This window comes from Callospermophilus lateralis, chromosome 8 (genome assembly GCF_048772815.1).
Source record: "Callospermophilus lateralis isolate mCalLat2 chromosome 8, mCalLat2.hap1, whole genome shotgun sequence".
NCBI lineage: Eukaryota > Metazoa > Chordata > Mammalia > Rodentia > Sciuridae > Callospermophilus > Callospermophilus lateralis.
In genome coordinates, this window is record NC_135312.1 from 109,021,325 (window position 1) to 109,042,739 (window position 21,415).

The window sequence follows — 21,415 nt, forward strand, 5'->3', positions numbered from 1 at the left end:
GCTTTTAAAATATTTGGATTTAGTTCTAGTTTCAAGACATGGAATGGTATTTATAAATGATCTGAAATAGTAACTGTACTATACATTCTAACTTAATAGGAAAATCATCTGGTTAACCTAGATTAATGAATTGTTTTACTATAAAGAAAAGGCTTCACACCCATGAATAATTTCCAATACAGAAATCTTAACTTATTGTCACTTTAGACATTACTGAATTGATTAACATTACTGAAGTGATTAACATAGAACAGGCTTAAATTAAAGGTTTGAGGAACAATAAAAGAAAGAAGACTATCCTGTGATAAGTTTTTAGTTGGATACAAACAGGATAGTATAATCACTTTGAAGATAAGTGGTTTACTTGTATACAGGGCATTCAACCTCCCTCCCAAATTCAGAATCATCAATGTAATTTGTTTTTTAAATATATAGATGTACTTTCACTGAGTAATTTTGACCCCAATTCTTACTAAACTACCTTATTAGAGTTTATATGGCTCCTATTAACTGCAATATATAAAACAACACCAGAATAATGAGAGTCAACACAGAATGAGGTAGTGAATATTTTATAAACTATAAAATATGTTTAGCTAATATGTAGGTCATTCTTATTCTTACTCATTATCAGTGGCTGCATTTCCTGTTCCCATCTCTGTTTCCCAAAGGAAGTAATTTCAGACCACGTAATCATGTGCATTTTTCAAAAAAAAAAAACAACAAAAAAAAACACCTTCCAAACCTTTCAACAGACTACAGCCAGAAAAATAGAGCTTTTTTATTCATTCTGGGGAAGAAATGTATGAGGAGGATGACAGGGGGCAAGCCAACTAGTACTAGCAACAAGATGCAGACAGGGATCCCCAGGAAAAAAGTCCATTGGGAACCTGACGGATGTTCAATGTCATTCCACTTGTGGAAAATGCATCACTTCATTTTTATTGCTTGAATATAATAATGGTAGAAGTGATAACTGAAGGGCATCAGATATTAATGTTAAATGTTAAAACAGAATGTACATTATTTTATGCATGATTTTCAGTTCTTGCAGTTGATCTGTTGAACTTAGGGAATGGGGAGTTGTGGATCAAGGACACAACAAAGTTCTTGTCAAATGTGCATGCTCGCCAGTTTCCTAAAAATGCTTAATATTAAATACTTGTTTCTAATATTAGCTCGAATGGTTTTATTAAAGCCCATTATTATGATAATTACATAAAAAACTGTTAGTGGCCTTCACCTCGATGCACCTAAAGCATGTGACTAATATGCACTCGAGAATCAGAATCACTGAAATTAGGGATATTAATCACTAAATTATATAGGACAACCATTGTAATTTAAATACAACAATAACCTCATGAGGCAGGTGTTATAATGATTCCTATTTTACAGAGAGGACACACACTACTACAAAGTTTAAATAATTTACAAAAAGTCACAAAGTGAATGTTGGACCTATAATTTTAATCCACAATTGCCTGTGCTAATCAACTAGCTACCATCAACTGAGACTGGTAGAGGCTCTGGCTCAGAACATAGCCAACTGGTTTTCTTGGCAAATTCTCCATAAGTAAAAGCAGGGCAACACATTGAAATTTCTGTATTCCCATCTAGAAATGGATATAAAAGTAATTCCAGGGGCTGGGGTTGTGGCTCAGTGATAGATCGCTTGCCTAGCTTGTGCAAGGCCTTGGGTTCAATCCTCAGCACCACATAAAAATAAATAAATAGGGGCTGGGGATGTGGCTCAAGTGGTAGTGCGCTCGCCTGGCATGTGTGCGGCCCGGGTTTGATCCTCAACACCACATACAAAACAAAGATGTTGTGTCCGCCGATAACTAAAAAATAAATATTAAAATTCTCTCTCTCTCTCCCTCTCTCACTCTCTCTTTAAAAATAAATAAATAAATAAATAAATAAAATAAAGGTACTGTATCCAACTACAACTAAAAAATATTTTTAAAAAAAGTAATTACACTTATTCTATAATCCTTACAGAACTACCACAAAATATATGAACATGTTTGGAAAATAGAAGTGATATGTGAGTATTCAAGTTATAAAATCTATAAATGCTCTAAGATAGGGACTTCCATTTTATTCTTCTCCCTCACTCTGAGCACAATGTCCAGTTTCCAGCAAGTGGAATACAAGAATACTGGAAACATTGATGAAAAATTAATTGAGGTATTTATTTTCTCATTTAATATCCCCAATAATATTATTAAGTTTAATAAGGAAACTGAGCTTTATCTTAGAGCAAAACCATGCATTTTGTACTAATTATATTTAAACCTATCTTTGTCTTGTCCTCAAGTCTTGTGTTCTCTTGACTTCTTTTCACTTAAACAAATAAATTTAATTGATTCAGTCAAATGAAATGTTAGGAATCTACAATGCAGTCAGTTTGGAAAAGTGTTGAAATATCTTAATTACACACTTAGTGATCTACTAAGGGTAAGTTTTCAACATCCTGAAATGTAAATGATATGCAATAAAGCAAATGCACTCCAGCAAGTCTGCTTTTAAAAACCATTACAATATGCTGAATTAAATGTGTGGCTTATGTAATTTATTTTGTAAATGTCCTTTTGTCACCAAACAGCACATGTCCTAAACAGGTATACAAGCAATAAAAGAAGATTCCTACAAGAAACTAGAAATGCATTTTGCTTTTACCTCTGCCTCTCAGAGCAAGTGCTCGTCAAAATTCTCCAAAGATCCTAACACAGGATGCAATATCAAAAAGTTTGCTAACTTGCATGAACATGCACACTTTTGGCCAAACACATTTAATATTGTTTATGATGACTATTGCATATCTTCAAAATAATGCTTAACATATGATTCCCTTCCACAGAGTTGGAAACTGAGATGTAGGTAAGCAACTTGTCAAATGACACATATCTAGTAGTTGGACTAGAATTCAATTCCAAGTGCAGATTCAATTCTAATCTGTATCCCAGGACATCAGGGCTACAAAGTGCAAAGAATAAGAGTAGTTTTTTATCTTCATAGATGAAAACCTGTGTATTCATCATTACGATGACAATCCTCATAGTTTCTTGATATCCAATTTGAATTGTATATTCTCCTAAAATTTCTTCCTATATCTAAAAGAGTAATAACATTGTAAACTAGTAACAACCAAAATCTGGAAAAATAAGTAGAATTATAAATTATGAAACTACTTAGAAATTACAAAACAAATATTACCATTTCATACATATATTAAAACAAGATTAAAATTGTTTAATTTCTCACAAAGAGAAGACGTGGATAAAGACAAAAATGATATAATTTGAAATGTACTTTTCAAGGAAAACCAGCAAAGTGCACACACACCCCCTATTTATCTCCACTTCCATACATATATTTGCCAAAGTGCATTGAGCAAAGATGTTTTAGGGACCGGAGGACTCTCCCTTTAGTGTAGAATTCAAGAACTATTTATGTGGTATCTGACTCAATGAAAATAAATAGTCCCATTTAAACATGCAACTCACAATAAATAGCTGCCATAAAGTCCTTGAGAAATATGTCTAAAATGTTCCAATTTACTACCAGATACTCAGGAGGGAGGGAGGGAGTAAAAATAGGAAGGGAAGGGAAGGGAAGGGAAGGGAAGGGAAGGGAATGGAAGGGAAGGAAGGAAGGAGACAGGGAAAGAAAGAAGGAAGAAGAGAAAGGGAGAAAGAATACATTCCCAGATCCAAATTCCTACAGCTGTATCTAGTGACCAAGACTCCTGAAGTGTTTTTCCCTTTTTCTCCACAGTTTCCCCTCCCACATTTTAAGAAATCTGCCAATATCAATCCACAATGAGGAAGAACAAGTATTCGTTTCTTATCCTGAAAATATTTATTTCAATATTCCCATTCTATATTTTTACTCATGCATAAGAAATAGAATGTGTAAAATCAAATTACTGACGTATACTTATAGTTGATGCTGGAGTAATTGTGAAATGAATGCTAAATCTGAAACAAAACTATTTTTTAATTCAAAAATTTAATACAAGACACAAAAGGTTTATGGGCAGAAAAATTTTTTCTTATATAAATTATATAACTTGAGTTTCAATTAAATGTATGCTGAAGTTGGAAATGACGTAGCTAATATTCTAATACAGTGATGAAGAATAATCAGATAATACTCCACTATATTTTAATAATAAGAACAGAGTGTACTCAGTTTACATAAAGATATTTCTCTCATTCCTATCAGTATAATTTGGGTATTTGAAAGATTAACACTAAAATATTTATATCGCAAGGGTACCTTCGGAGACCCACTGAAATTCATCAGAATAAAACTACCAGGGACCATAAAATAATTAAATACAAAATGATTTATTATTTGAAATTGATTTCCATAAAGAGAAAGTAAGCATAATAGAAATAAGATGTTATTTTTGCATTATTTTAGACAAACTAAAATTTAGACCATTTCTCAACTCAGCCAAATTTGTACTCATATTTTACATGCTGAAATAATTAGAAAAAAAATGAGTGTATTAACGTTGCATAGTTATGAACAAATTATATAAATCTATAAAGTAAAATTCTGAAGAATACTCAAAGTAAAAAACTAAGAAAACTGTCATCTGAGAAATGTAAAGAAAGATGAAAATTTAAACTACAAATAACAAATTATTTACTTATAAAGTCTCTTTCTAAGATAAATCCACATCTCCCAAAGCTGTTTATTCTGTTCAGCTAAAGACAATTATAAATTTCAAGAGTCTAAGTTTTAAATTTTAACCTTAAGCTATAAATTAGTAGCAAGCAATGTGGACAATTTTCTCCATATGTTATTGCACAGGTGTTTCCCTTTTAAAAATATATTAATAGAATAAAAATCAGAAAATGCAAACTTACTGAAAAACAACTCTAGAGATAGACCAAGGCAAAAAGGGGGTGGTGGGGAGACACAGATGAATACAGAATAATCACACACATTAGTGCAAATAAAGCAATTGGCCCACAATATAAAGTCATGCCCATAAACACTCCATTCCTAGATATGTTCTAAAAGAAAAAACAATATATTAAATTCTGTACATTTTGTAAAAAATTTACACTATAGGAATTAACACAGAAAATTGTGGCATATAATATTCTGGCTGGAGGCAACAAGGGATTTTCCCAGATAAATTTGAGACCACTCAAGGAAGACATATAGTTGCATTTATGAAAATCAAAACTTAAAATGGGAAGCTGAGTAGTTCTGTACCAGGGTACTTAGAATAGAGTCTGGCCTTCAAAGGACTCACAGCATGGGTTTGCATCATCCTAACAATCAACATTTATTTAAAAAAATTAAATGCATATTATGCATATATTTTAAAAAATCATTTTAATAGCTTTAAGTATAAAGATAATGACTATGAACATGCCTAACTTGCATATGAAAATAAAAATAAATATATTACACCTCTATTTAAATAGGATTTGAGGCAGAGATCAAGCACATTGTTTATTTCGAAATTGAAATGTATATCAAAAGGAAACTTATGACTTCAAAAAGCATAATTTCATGGCAAAAAGTCTAGTATAAAATTAAAGGTGTTTATTAAGTAAAAAATAATTAAGTGCCTCGATGCCCTAGGAACTTATAGAGGTTTCATAAAAAACACAAAAGTTAACAGCAGCTTGTCCTGCCCTCAAGAAGGTCACATTTTACATTCTCCTTGTTAATTTTTAAATATTCTCACTCTATAAATTAAGATTACCAAAAATAATAAAATTTTTTTTATTGAATAAAACAAAACAAACAAACAAACAAAATAACAGTTGCTACACTTAGAATCAATACCACTACACTTAGAATCAATTAAGAACCACATTCACTTTTTTCCAAGTTTGCAAAATCTGTTCTGAAAAACAGTTTGATGTTTAAAATTTTCTACATCAAGGGTAATTTTGAAATTTAATTTTAATTTCAGCAAATCATTTTCCTCTTGTACTGAGCGACACAACCTTATAACAGGTTTACCAATTATTTAGATCATTAGAGGAAAAAAGCTCAGAAATTTTGACAAAAATTTTCATAATAAAAGAGTTAATATTTTAATGGAATCTTGGAAATCTTCAGTGAATAAAATTGATAAAGAAATATAATTTACTCAGAGAACTATAAACAACCCAACAGCATTTATTATAATGTGCCCTTCACTCACTTATAAAATTTTTGCAAAAGAAGATTTCCCTAATTTAATTCAGATTTTTATTTTCTGAAATAGCATGTATTCATGTATACTGGAGATTAAGTTTATTGACTTTTTTTTTTTTTTTTTTTTTTTTTTTACAGGAGGAAGAAGAGGAAGAAGAGAAAACACATCATCTGAAAACACAATTTACCGCAACACCGACTGGAATAATCAAGAATCAACTGCTATTTCTCAGCCTTCTCAAAATTTTCTGGGCTCAAGGAAGTTTGAACATTTACAAAATGTTACTGGAAGAGATTATGAGAGGATCCCAGATCTGCACAAATCAGCACCAGCTTGTCATAATGTCACAGTACAATAACCCCAGCACTTTTGAGGCTAGACATGAGCCAGAAATGCTCCACACTTCTTGAGTCAGCAGATTGAATCTTGTAAGACCTCAGGCAGGGATTGCACAGGAGTAAATTCTTGCTCATTTAAGCTTCCATAATTTCATACAGGAATTTTTATTTGCATACATAATTTCTCTCATCCCCAAATACAGTATTTCAACCAAGGGTATCCTTGCATTTCTGTTTAGTACATGCTTATTATTTTCTTGATACTCTCCAATGATAAATAAATTTTGTCACTACAATTCAATGATAAGAAATATACCTCAGAAATTGTATTTGTGTAATCAAGGTTTAAAAGAGGGAAAAATATAATTTTAGAATTTTCTCCCTGTTAAGAGCTGTTACAATCATTTCTGTTCCTAAATGCTTTATGAACAAGTCTACAATATGTAGGATGATCTATTTAATAAATAAAATCTAAGGTAATCTGTTTCTAAAAGGAGGAACTGAACTTTGTTTCTCAAACAATCTTTTAAATAAAGCTTTTCAAATTAGATTTCATTTATATTTTCTCAATTTCTCTAAGTAAATTCATTTACAACATTTTAAAAGGGATTCATATTCAGTGTAGGCAACAGTTTTATAAAACACAATATTTTCTCCAACATCTCCATCTGCTGGCTTACAGAAAAAGTAGATTTTCATTTTCTGTTTTTTTAAATTTAATATTTTTATAATTTACTTTGTTTTATGGAATTAATAGTTAAAAATAAAATTGTTAAATTATCATTAACTAATTTAATAGCTATTTGTCAAATTCATTCATCAAGATTCAGAAGATTTTGAAGAGTAAATCCAATATTTAATATCTTAAATCCCCCAAATCCTATGGGATCAAATACTCATGTTTATCACCATTACAGACAGTTTTTTTTTACTTTTGCTAATTAGCATAGCACCAAAATTTACTAAAATTATTTATAATGTAAAAATACGTAATATTTTCCTAAAATCTGCTGTTGATTCTATCAGTTAACCATGTGGTATGTAGACAAACACTAGTATCAAATTTATTATTTTCTCAAAAATTCATATTTTTATTACTGTAATATGTTACTTACGTTTAAGAACTACTAGAGTGTCTTTACACACACTGAAGTTCTTAAACACCCTTCAGCTGCCAATACACACTAAAGATATTGAAACCTCTGAAGCATTATAAACTATTAGAACACAGGAAAAAGTTCAGAAAAACTGAGTTACCAAGGGAAAAACATTCATTTATTCTTGGTAACTAGAAGGCATTCAATAAGTATTTATTGAGTGAATGAATAAATTCTTGAGGCCCATCAGTGGCTTCAGCTTCTGTTAGTCTTAAGTTTCTTTCTGATTATAGGCTTTGTATTTTCTCATAATGAAGGTTTTGAAAAACCCTCAGGGGGTTAAAAAAATCTGTGTTGTATGTAGTCAAGATGAAAGGGAAAGAGGAAAGGAAAGAAGGAGGAAGGAGAAAGAAAGAAAGAAAGAGAAAAGGAAATCAGTCTTTATTTCCTCAGGTGTCCACAGAATCAAGTAAGACTGAACAGGTACATTCTGATCTCACTATTGACTAAAAAAGGATATACAGGAGCCAGTGGAATGCACTTAGTCATTTTACCCAGTTCAGAACAGAATGATTTCAATTCATTTGCATATGCTTAACCCACCCATTCATTAGATCTTCTTGGATGTTTAACTTAATGTCAACCTCAACAATTCCAAACAAAGTTTCTTCATCCCAGTAATGAAATTAAATCAGTGAACAAATAATCTTGTTTCTGTTAAAATTATATCACGAAACTATAAAATCCCATTTTCTTAATATATAAATCTAACCCAGTGGGATTTTTATGGCTTAACTAAAATGAAGAACAATCTCCCCAATTATAAGCATTGAATGACAATACACATTATTTAACAATGGAATTAGAGCACAATTTCTTAGGTTTTTGGTGGAAATAAGGAAAAGATGCTTTGGTCTTAACTCTCAGAGTACCTGATACTGTAAATTCCACTTTATATAAGAAAAATTATGGGTTCCCCAACTTTAAAAAGGCAAGAAAACAAAAGAAAGGCATTGGATAGAAAGCTTGAGGAGGAATTAAAGACCCAAGACTCATCTTGGTAAATTTGACTTTGGAGATCCCATTCATTTCTTGACTAGTGACTTTGTGCTTGTACTTTACATAATCATCTCTCCCTCACTTTCACTGTCTGAGAAGAGAGAAACTAATATTTTCTATTGTCCTTAGCACCAAAAAAGGAGGAAAAAACATCCCATTTCATAGATTTTGAAATTCTTAAATGAATAAACAAACTGAGTCACATATGTGAAGTGGTTAACCCAACAAGTCAATGTCAACTCCAGAAAATTCTGTCCCATGAGGCTCTTTTCTGTAATAGTGCTCTGCTAGTTTTCTGTAGCAATCCATAAAATTACTTATAACATGGGAAGTGTAAGTGCTGAGATTCTGAATTTTCATGTTCTTTAATGTACATTCAGTTCCTCCAAATAATTTCAGCGTTCCAGGATAATAATCCATGAGGGGTGAAGTTTAGGATCTGAAGATACGCACTTTTTTTTTTTTTTCAGTTTCACTTTCTGAGAAAAACAGAAAGTCTGGGCAAAATGAAGATTTGATCATTTATTACATGAATATATTCATTCTATGAAAAATCATGGAGTTGTATGCGTGTAACATTTGTACATACTCTGTCCATATATTTTATTTCAGTAAGATCTGTAAAAGTTAAACATGTTTGCAAACATATATGAATATACATTCATACACACACACACACACACAAAGGTCAAGGAACTAAATCTATCCTAAGGTAAACTATAATGTTTTCTCTTTAAAGTCCCAACAGTAATTCAACATGTGTTGGAATCAAAGAATATTCATTTTGTTTAATGGACATATCTATTATTTTCTCAGAATGCTCCCTTCACTATTTTCTCCAATAAATGAACTTCTCAGTTGCTGACTATTTTCAAAATTTATAAGTGTCCACACTAAAATCCACTTCCTCCCAATAATGGTAGTCTTCCCTTAGGATTCTTTACTTTTCAAAGTACTGTCACACTAGTATACAATTTCGTATAGTTACTCAACACGGTTGCATATTGAACTTATAATTTAGAAAAAATGGAAACTTCACGATACCAAACCAATAGTCTAGTTCTGGTAGGTAAATAGGTCAAGCAAGAAAGCCTTTAAAATTAAAAGCAGGGAGTGTGTGTGTGTGTGTGTGTGTGTGTGTGTGTGTGTCTGGGTCTGGTATGACTACAATTTTCTGATATATTCTTCTGTGACATTTTTTGAAGCCGCAAATTCACTTTGTCTGAGAGAGAGAGAGAGAGAGAGAGAGAGAGAGAGAGAGATCCTTCTCCTGTAACATCAGCATTTGAAAAAAACAGCATTGAAACCTTAAATGGGTCCCTCAAGAACAATTGGATTCTGGTCATCTAATATGACACAATAATGCCTCTATTCTATCACTCAAAGGAAATTATTCAGTTCTTCATTCATTCGGGTGACAGCAGTTGCAAAATGAGTTGATTATGTTCCTGATATTATAATCAAGCCAAACGATCGAATGCATGATCAAAGCTTAATATGAGGAAGTGGAATGACAACCAGTTGTTTGTCTAATGTGGGATCGCTGCAGTTGGGCTTTTCCTGTGGTAATTTTCCGCTAGCTCCTTTACACTGTAGCCAAAGTGGGAAGTAAGGCATCTGCAAATCTCCCCAAAATCATTACCTACGAAATAAGAACTGCGAACATCACGGCAGGAGAGAATCGCCCCAGCCCAGCCGGCAGGAAATGATGGCAGCTCTGGGAACCCGGCAGGAAGGTACAGTGGCGGCGGCTGCACTGCCCACGCCGGCGGGGGCGCGAATCCGGGGAAAGGGCCGCCAACCTTTCCATTGAACCTTTCAGATACCTAATCGCTTGGTTTCTATTACTTTATTTGAAGCCTTGATGGAGCTTCCTCGCGAGTCCCCGAGCACTGAGCAGAGTGGAAGGACTAATATGGAGAACTGCAAAGACTAAAATGGCTGATCAGCGACTTCTTCAGATTTTAAAACTCGGCTGGATTCAACTGTTGTCCACCCCTTTTCCACCGGCAGCCTTTGCTGGAGCCGGCTACCAGGGAACAAAGCGCGCCCCGCAGGCGAGCAGACCGCGGCGCCCGGGGCGGAATCGCCCCCTTCAACTCTGGCAGGAGCTTGGTGGAGAAAGGGACCGTGCTCCCCACTGCCCCAGCCCACTTCCCCACCCGACCGGGGCTGCGCCTGCCTGCGTGGGCCTCGCTTCCTGCTGCGCTGCGCCCCTCGATTGGGCGTTATGTAACAGCCCTGAGCCCAACTCCAGAACCATTCTAACAACTTGTCGGGAGGAACAGAAGAGCCTGGGGCTCCGGGGGACCACAGGATGAGCCTGAGCTGAGGCTGCGGATCTAAGCCCCAAACACAGGCGTTCGCTGCAGCTGCCGGGCAGGCATCAGGGCTCCGGCAGTCCCTGGTGGGATCTGTCCAACAGCCCGACAGCGCGCCCTGGGGAACAGCGTGTTCTCTGTTGGCCAGGTGCCAATAGGCGCGCGGGGGAGGGGGCGGGGACAGCTTCTCTTAGCACTCAAGACTGGCGAGGACCCCCCACCCCAACCCAAGAAAGACGCCCCCAGCTCGAACCCCCACCAGACTCCCTAGTGCGCAAACTCTTCGATGCCTTTCGCCCCCTGTTTATACCCCCAGCCAGCGGGGGTCTCTGAGATTACAGCCACCTTCTCTCTATGCCTTCACACGCACGCGCGTGTGCAGTCACTCACACCCACACACTGACACACAGAAACACACACACACACACACACACACACACACACACCATCCCACACTCTCATTGCTAGCTTTCCGCGTGCGGCACCAGAAAGACATGAATATTCATTACTTACAAGCATTGGTGACTGCGAAACTGTTGGCTACCTCCAAATTGTCGATGTGGGGTGTCAGTCTGAACTCCGAAGTGGAAAACTGAACCATCCCTACCCGAAATGCACTGTATTCTTGATCGGCGCCCCTGGGAAACAGCCCCCCTGCAAAGAACAAACACCAAGCAAGAGAACCGTGTCAGTGCCCTGGAGGGAGAGGAGGGGAGCCCGCTAGCACCCAGAAGCCCGGAGTCTCTAATTCGCGCTAATAGGCCGAATAAACACATCTACAGAATCGGGCAGCCAGGGTCGAACATCCAAAAGGTAGCCAAAGGGTCAAGACACTAATGAGAATCTTGAGGGCAAGGTAGGTGGCCAGAAACGTTCGATTTTACTCATCATCACAAGCTTTGCATTCAGACCCCTAGAGAATCTGAGCAAACTGGAAGATGCCGTTAAGGCAGAATTAGTAAAATTTGGGGGTCAGAAATGAGAAGACCTTTTCCTCTATTGTATCAAAGGCACAGTCGTTTCCCTTTGCTTCATCCTAAGAAAATCATGTATATTCTAGGTAGTATAAATCTGGAATGCAGTCAAGGTATGACATAAGTCTACATGACATGAATTAATTTGTCCACTGTGAACAAAGATTACCACCAAATTATGCACAATTCAAAAGCAGAGCACAAAGGGTACCTACCTATCTGTATGCTGTTAGAAGAGACACCAAAAATCAGTCCCCATAAAACAGGAGAAAGGAGGACAGAAATATGCATAATCTTTTGCATTTCCAAGAAAAGTAGAGCATCCACAAAATACCCCCTCTTTTTTTTTTTTTTCCTTTTCCTCCTCTTCCTTCTTTGGCCGTTTTCCTCAGCAAATTAGATCCTTTGCATTTTGAGACAGCAGTTTAGCACCACGCTGCTAAAAACCTGAAGTGGAGGCAGAAGAATCCCTATTTCCCAGGTCCTGCTGGTGGCTTGTTGAAGCCCTGCGCCCTGTCCCCGCTCCCGAAGTCCGGAAGACTGGCTGAATGCAGTTTTCAGCGGAGCTGCCGCTGTAGTCCCAGTGTCTCGGAATATTCAGCACCCTCCCATGCACTCACACACACTCACCCTCTCTCGCGCTCTCTTCTCCCTCTCTCCTCTCTCGCACGCGCGCGCGCGCACACACACACACACATACACACACACACACATACACACGCGCACACACAGGCAAGTCACGGAGAGGAGCAGGCAGTCCTGGGCGCGCGTGCGCGACTCGCGGCAGACCGCGGACTCGCGCGCACACCCCTCCCCCGCACGGTGCCCCGCACCCCGCACAGCACTGGCAGCCTCGCGTGCGCGGTGCTGAGAAAGCGCTGCTCAGAGCCCGGCAGCCGCTGTCCCTTGGAAAGACCTCTTCTCTCGGGAGCTGTCGCGCCCACCGCGCGCTTCTGCCTTTCAGCACCGAGGACAGCGATTTCCTCCAGCCTGGAGCTAGGTTGTGCCGCTGCTGCAGCTCTCACTCGGGAGATGCTCCAGCCTGGATCAAATGCAGCAAAGCTGATTTCCGGCTGCTGTGCATGAGAAGTCGAATTGCAAATTATTGTTGGCGGTAGAGTGCTCTCTTACCAGGCCCTATTGGTTTACATTATTTTTTTTTAAATTTTTATCTTCCATCTCCTGTGAAAACCCACTTAGCAATACAGGAACGCTGCACTTAGGTGAAAAGCAAACAAGCAAATAAAATATTCATAGAAGTGTTCCAAAACTGAACTTTGGTTTCATGTGCTGCAGGCAGGATCCAGGAAAAATCCAGAATTCTATTCTTAAAGGACAAAGTTGAGTAGGAGAATATTCAAGAGATAGAATGTGTGAGGTGCTTTACATGGAAACTTCATCTATAGAGTACATTCCTTTGGGCTGTGATGCCGACTTGCCAAGCCACACTGCGTGCGTGGAAGGCTTTCACACTGCCTTCACTGCAGACTCTCTTTCGGCTATAGAGAGATATAGACTTGGCTCCTTAGATGTCCTTTCTTTATACCGGATTAAAAACAAAGGAAGGATTAATTGGAGGAAAAAAGAAGCTCAGTTAATCTAGAAAGGCCACAGAGCTGCAGAATCTAATTTAGAGACTTAGTTACAAACTTGATACCACACCACATTTTCGCTCTTGGTTTCAAAACATCTTTTCCTAAAGGAATTAAGCTACGTCCCCACGTAGTAGACACAAGCCACTGGAAAAGGAAAATGTGGCTAGGGATACAAAGTTTGTAGAAAGGAAGTTGGTGGAGAGGAATGAAGTCTATAATTACCCCTGTGGAATTCATGTCTGCACACTGATTGCCAAACCCATTCCTGAGAAGCTGCTCTGGACATTTCCTCTGCTGCCTCAGAAATTCCTCACCAAATTGTATGACTTTTCTGATTAAACAAAGAAAGAGAAGAACAAGTAAAAGGAACTTTTTTTTATAGTAGCCAGGAGTTTGGGGACCACAAGACTAATAAAGGAATTTACTAATATTTCCAAAATGCCATAAGAGTTAGCCTATCATTTTACCTTCTTGTGCAGTTGTGATGTTAATATCACTCCTGCAACATCCTTATTGAATGCATTTACTGATACTCCCCACCTTTATCACCCTGGGACTCAATATCTCCATTTTAAAAATGAGAAGATGAGCAAAAGATCTCTATGACTTTTAAATCCTATGATTTCAAATCATGTCCTTTCTTTTAAATTGTCAATAAGGAGAAAACCTATAATCTATTACTAAGTGTGTATACTCCAGGTTAAAATAGTTTCTAATTTTATCACTAAGAATTTATTGAAGGCCGTTAATAAAATCTCTTCAGTATGTATAAGACCAGTCTTCTGAACCAAAAGGAATTAGCTTTTTAAAAAGTCAGTAAGGATAAAAATAGAAACACACACACACACAAAAAAAAAAATTGCAACATGAAAAATAATTTAATAAAAATACACATTTAACTAATGTGATACAAGGTACAAAAATTATTTGAAATTATTTCTTCTTCTAATTTAAAATGAACATCTAAAAGAATAGATAATAGGACATAGAAAAATTTAAATGACTCTTCAGTCATTTTCTTTCTTTCAATTTTTTTACAAAAATAATCTTCAATTTCATACAAAGTAATGCAAGTGAGCTTGGAGAGGGAGGGTAGCTTAAACATGAAAAATGATGATTTTTAAAGTGTGGGTCAATGTAAATTGAATTTTTAAAGATAAGAATGTTTCAAAAACTTCTTCATCTTAACCTATTTCAAAGTCAAGAGCAGGCATAAATTCAAAATTGACTGAATTACATTCTATAAAAACAAGAATTTGCTGAATCACAGAACATTTTTCCTAGTAAATATGTAGGAGCTTAAGACCGATTATAATTCATATATGAGGTAGAAATAAAAATTTCAGCAAGTATTACCAGTAATTCAACTGCTACTCTATTAATCTGCTCACAGTGTGCTTATGTATGCACCTTTCACACATTTGGGAAATTTCCTATAATATAGGCATAATTGTATTAATAATTCATGAAACTTTTCCAATTCACTATAATATTCAATAATTTATCTATTTTCAAGTGCAGAATGCTGTCAATTTAATTATAATATATTTAAATCAACTGAAGTTAATGTTTCTATAAATAAATGAGAAATTTTTGGAATTTATTGTTCATATGTCCAGAGTTCTATTTTTAGCTCTTAGAAACTTCTTTTTTATCTAGATTATTTTATCTTAAATTTATCAATAATAAAATCAATTTTGAAGATTACAACAGTTGAATAGAATAGTGTATTCTAAGAATCAGTTTGTTATTTTCTGCCCTCTGCTGTTCAATTTTGGCAATTATATAAAACTTAAATATTGTTTCTGATAAGTTACAGTAAAAACAGAAGAAATAAAAAATATTGGTCATCTGATCATTGACCTTTATGGTGGTTGGTTGATGATTGTTGTTTCTATGTATATTTAAATATGTTTTTTTAGAAATGCTAAAAATAAGTGTTATATACAAAATTGTAATTTCTGCTTTGTTTCGATATAGGAAAGAGGATTTTCCTTTTACATTTTCTATGAAATACCTAAGAATTTAAACTATGTTTACTCATTCTTTGCAGTTTTAAAGTCACATTCCATGATGAAAAACTTTTACATAAAAAAATTTCATTGTGTGTGGTGGGGGAGGATGGATGGTAATTTCGAACAGATAGGCACACAGAACTTTCAGCTGATGTTATTATCAAAATTGCATTTAAAATACCAGTGCTATAATTCCTCTGATAAAGTCTGATCAAAGTCAAGATCACCATCACCCTTCCTATTTACCCTCTGCAACTGTGAAAATGTGATCATCAGAAAGTGTTGGTTGCAATTCAAGTTAGAAAAGAATGAGCATCCATTCTGCTTTCACCAGGAGATGGCAAAGGGAACAGCTCCTGCAGAAGGAAGCTTGTTTCAAATATGAGAGCAAATAAAGGAAATGGGACTTTAATTACTCAGGACAATAAATAAAAAGGGTCATACATTCTGAGGAGTTTCAGCCTTAACTAAAGTAAAGAATAATGCTAGTATAAATATTCAGTTTGAGACATTATTGATTATATTTTATTTTTGTTGCAAAATTTTAAATTATTGATTCAGTAAGATCAATTTCATGACCTTAGAGTTTGTATCTAAAGCCAGGCCTTTGGATGTATTTGTCTATATGTATGCATTTTTTAAGTAAAGTTCAAAAATGGGAAAAAGTAGAGTTTTCATTTTAGGTTTAAAACATTAGACAATATGAATTTTAATTAATGTTACCCCTAAAGTTATCTACCCTGTACCAGAAATATTTACTGGAATATAAAATATTTCAATTTACTAATCCATTCAGCAAACATTACTTAAGGAAATACAAAATTCTAACTGTTGTATTTGACATGGTGGATAAAATTATGGGCACAACACATAATGTCTTCATGAAATTCCCATACTTCAGGTAAATGCACAATTAAGATTGTGTGATAGGACAATAAAAACCCAGAAAAAAATGGGCAAATTATTTAAAATTTAATAATGGAAATTGAACATCTTTTATGCCAATTATATCATGGAGCTCACTAGAAAAGAAAGTTTATTGAAGGCTGACACCCGATCTAAGTCAAAAACAGTTTAGCTAGGTAAAGAATTGAGATTTTAGCAGAGAGCACTTCATTAGAAACGCAACATCATCAAATGCTGTGTGCAGTGTTTATAGATTATGAGGGAAGAAGTCACAGGAATAAACAGGATCAAGACCATGGTAAAAAAAAATGTGTGTACACTATCTTCTAGGAAAAAAGAATTATCTCAAAGGTGATAAGATAACTTTTACCAATGAATTTGTATATGTTGGAGGTAAAGGAGAAAAAGTCAAAGCCATGTTCCAGGATAAGAGACTGAGTGCCCCAAGAGATGATAGTCTCATTCTGCTGAGTGCAAGCAAGTTGATGGGTTCAGTTTTGAACACATTGGGTTTACAAGGTTAGTGGGATGTGACCACTCAGTCTACTCTGTTAACACCTGAAACTGATTCTAAGACTCAGGGGAAAGACAAGTTAATTTTGAGACTCGTCAGTCCCTGACGTTTCATGAAACAGTTATTATTTCTTGAAAAAGTCAATTAGAGCAAAAAATTAATGCAAAATTCACAAACAGATGACATGTTTGTACATTTGAAATCCTGCTTTGATTTAATACTATTAAATATGCAACCATTTTCCACTTTTAAAAGTATGTCCAAGGCACTTGATTCTGCAATCTGTATTTGGGGTAAAAATGGGAGTTCATAATCCACTTGAATCTAATGTATGAAATATGATATGTCAAGAGCTTTGTAATGTTTTGAACAACCAATAAAAAAAAAGAGAGAAGCATGTCCTTGAGTATAGGCACCCTAAGTAGTTCCCTACTTCAGTTTCTTTAATGTAGAATAAGATCTTAAGAAGCAATAAAAATACTAAATCCTTTTCAACTGTTAGGATTTTTCTAGTATTTAAAAAAACAGAATATAAGTTTTACTCCTTGTATTACTGATGCTTTCTAAAACATTCAACATAACATTCACAATTTTTATTACATATCATCAATTTACATGATATTTTAATTAAATTATATAACCAAATCAAATTCTACTGCCATAGAAGTTTTTTTCTTATTTGTTTGTTTACAAATATATTTAATTCTCATTCAATGGATAACAGTAAAAATTAGATCATGATGTTGGTCAAAAATATACAGTGGTTTTCCACTGGTGTTTTCCATAAAATTTAAGAGGGAAAAGGGGGAGTGATTAAAAAATGAAATAAATAGCATAAAAAGTACTTGCAACAGTAGGCAAATTTTACATGATTTAAGATTTGGATTGTAAATCACCAAGAAATGACATCAGCAAAATGGTAGACTAGGAAGCCCTGGACTTTTCTTCCCTCCACTGAGTAAACAATATGAAGATCAATTTTTCTTAGTGCGAAATCCAAAAACTATTTGAGGGGCTCCTGTACCCCCATGTAAATGCAAAAACACCCACACTGAAATCCTTGGAAAAATTTTGGACACTTTCTCACCATATTCCCTGTTCATGGCACAGCACCAAATGATCTGGAGGAATGTTCCAGCTCCAACTTCTCCCTGGGGAGAGAAACTGGACCACACCTCTAATGCTTCAACTTTTCTAGGTGCTGCTCAGGTGACTGGCTTTTGTGCTGGAGTGCTGACAGGACATAGCATGCAATAGACTCCCTGAAGCTATCTCAAACAAAGACAATGGTCTAAACTAATGTGGAAACTCCACACAGCTTATCCTGCCTGCTCAATGCAAAGTAAGTGCAAGAAAGCCCACAGCTCCCAGAGATTCTCCCTGGGGGGCAAGAGTTCCCTTAGCCCTGGTGATGGAATGATCATCCAACATTCCAATACCTTCAGTCTTTTTTTTCTCTCTTGTTTTAGTGAACAGATGGGAGACCCCAGACATTGGTGGGTTACTAGGAACAAAGGCAGTAGGAGGAGATTTTCTGTACAAGGTCAATCAGTGAGTACTAGGAGAAATAATATCCTATTTCTAATGCATAGATTCCAATTTAAAGAGTCAAGCAAAATGAAGAAAAGAGAAGACATGATTTAATTAAAGAAATAACATGAAATTATAGAAACTGGCTTTAATGAAATGAAGATACATAAATTATCTGACAGAGGACTCAAAATAACTCTCATAAAAATTTTTAATGTGCTCATAACAAATATGATCAAATTGAGAATGTCAACAGAGACAAAAAAATTTAAAGTAGTCTATGAAAAAATTTAGAGCTCAAGAATACCATAACCATACTGGGAAAATTAAAAAAAAAAAGTCCATCTGGACTCAGTCAAGCAGATGAAAGAATCATCTAACTCAAAGAGAGGTCATTTAAAATAATGTATTCAGAGGACAAAAAGAAAAAAGAAAAAGAGTGAAGATGAATTAAAACTTTACAGAACATCATCAAGAAAACCAATATATGCATTATGATAATCACAAAGGAGAAGAAAATGAGAAAGGAACCAGAAAGGTTATAACAAGAAATAATGACTGAAAACTTCACAAATCTCAAGAAGGAAATGAAGATACAGATCCAAAAATTTCAAAGGACTCCAAATCAATAAATCCCCCAAAATCAACACCAAAAATCAAAATCAAAGCCAAACTGTCAAACCAACCTAGATGCTCTTCAATAGAATGGATAAAGAAACTGTGGTACATATGTACAATGGAATATTACTCAGCATTAAAAGGTAATAGAACTATGGCATTTGCAGGTAAATGGGTAGAGTTGGAGAATATCATGCTAAGTGAAATAAGTCAATCCCCCCAAAACAGGGACTGAATGTCTTTTCTGATAAGTGGATGCTAATGGGGGGGGGGTCATGGGATGAGTGGAGGAACTTTGGATGGGGCAAAGGGGAGGGAGGAGGGGGAAGTGGGTAGGTAAGATGGTGGAATGAGAAGACATCATTACCCTAGGGACACATATGATTGAATGAATGGTGTGACTCTACTTCATGTACAACCAGAGAAGTGAAAAATTCTGCTCCATTTGTATATAATGAATCAAAGAGCTTTCTACTGTCATGTATAACTGATTAGAACTAATAAAAAAAGAGAGAGAATTTTTTAAAGTAACAAGTAAAAGCAACTCGTCACATATGAGGAAATTTTCATAAGACTATCAGTATGACTTGAATCAGAAACTTTTCAGGCTAGAAGAGAGTAAAATGGTATTTTTAAAATTCTGAAAGAAAAAAAAATTCCCCATCAGTGTTACATCCAGCAAAACTCTCCTTCAAAAATGAGAAACATATAAAGACTGTCTCAGGCAAACAAAAGCTGGGAGTGTTTGTTACTAGACTTGCCTTAGAAGAAATGCCTAAGGAATTCTTCAATTTGAAACAAATGGACATTAAGCAGCAATAAGAATGAAACTCACTGGTAAAGGTAAATAGATAGACGAACATAGAATAATCTATTCTTATACTAGTGGTAGGTAAGTCATTTTTATTTCAAATATAATAGTTAAATCTAAAGTACAGAAATGTGCTAATAGTTACCATACAAATAGGTGTAGATTGTGATATTAATAATATAAAGCAGAAAGTAGAATATAAAGTAGTTATTTATGTGGGTTTAAAGCTAAGCTGTTTTTTAAATAGACTGTTATATATAAAATTTTATGTAAGTCTTGTGTCAACCACAAAGAAAATACTTATAGAAGTTGCACACAACAAAAACAGTAATGAAAGCATATCAATTTTCTTTTTAAAAAAATCAATAAAACACAAAGGTAGATAGCAGGAGAAAAGAAAAAGGGATAAAAGACTGTAAGATGGACAAAATAATCAACAAAATGGCAATTGTAAATTCTTCCTTATCAATAACAGACCTAACAAGAGAAATTTTAGAGAAAAAGTTTATTTGGGGCTCAAAGGTCTCCATCCACAGACAGCCAGGTTTATTCCTTAAGGCTTGAAGTGAGACAGAATATCATGGCAGAAGGGCATGGTGGAGAGAAATGGTTCAGGACATGGCCAGAAAGCATAGAGATACAGATAGAGAGAAAGAGAGAGACAGAGACTCCACACACCAGATAAAAAATATATACCCCAAAGGCATGTACCCACTTTCTTTAGCCACACCCCACCCTCCTTCAGTTACCACTCAATTAATCCCCATCAGGATTATCTAATAATGTCTAAGCCATAACAACTTCTCAATTAAATGACAGAGTGACCAAATGAACTGAAAACAGAAAGCCAACTATATACTTGCTAAAAGACTCACTATAGATTCAAGGATACATATAAAGTGAAGGAATGGAAAAAGAAGTCATGAAAATGTTAAAGAAGTAAGGATGGATATATTTATACCTAATAATATAGTTTCTAAGCCAAAAACTGTCTTAAGAAATAAGTAAGAACATTACATATAATGATAAAGAGTGAACCTATCAGTAAGAAATAACAATGAAATATATATGAATGTTAACAAAGAAACACCCAGATCTGCCTAGCAAGCATGCACAACGTGAGGAAAGAAATAGCAAAATAATAATATTAGGAGTCACAAATATCCCAATTTCGGTAAGGAGTAAAATAACCCAACAGAAAATCAATAGAGAAACAGACAATTTAAACAACTTAGAATACTTCAAAATATAGACAGAATATTTGCTCCAAAAAAAAGCAGAATATATATTTGTCTCAAACGCAAACAGAACATTCTCCTAGTAGATCACATGCTAGGTCGGAAAATAAGTCTTAACAAATTTAAGAAGACTGATATCATATCAAATAACTGTTCCAACAACAGTGGATTGAAACTAGAAATTAACAGTAGGAAGAAAAAATGGAAAATTCACAAAT

General features: G+C 35.1%; 1 protein-coding gene across 3 annotated transcripts in view; it reads right to left on the reverse strand.

The window, feature by feature from the left end:
• Window positions 1-12,273, reverse strand: part of Gria2 (glutamate ionotropic receptor AMPA type subunit 2) — a 140,168-nt gene extending 127,895 nt beyond the window's left edge. For all 3 annotated transcript variants that reach the window (XM_076863786.2, XM_076863787.2, XM_076863785.2), the window contains exons 1-2: window positions 12,186-12,273; window positions 11,510-11,650 (exon numbers count right to left, since the gene is read on the reverse strand). In XM_076863786.2, coding sequence (XP_076719901.1) covers window positions 11,510-11,650; window positions 12,186-12,273 — 229 coding nt within the window. The remainder of the gene's footprint in view (window positions 1-11,509; window positions 11,651-12,185) is intronic.
• Between the last annotated feature and the right edge of the window lie 9,142 nt (window positions 12,274-21,415).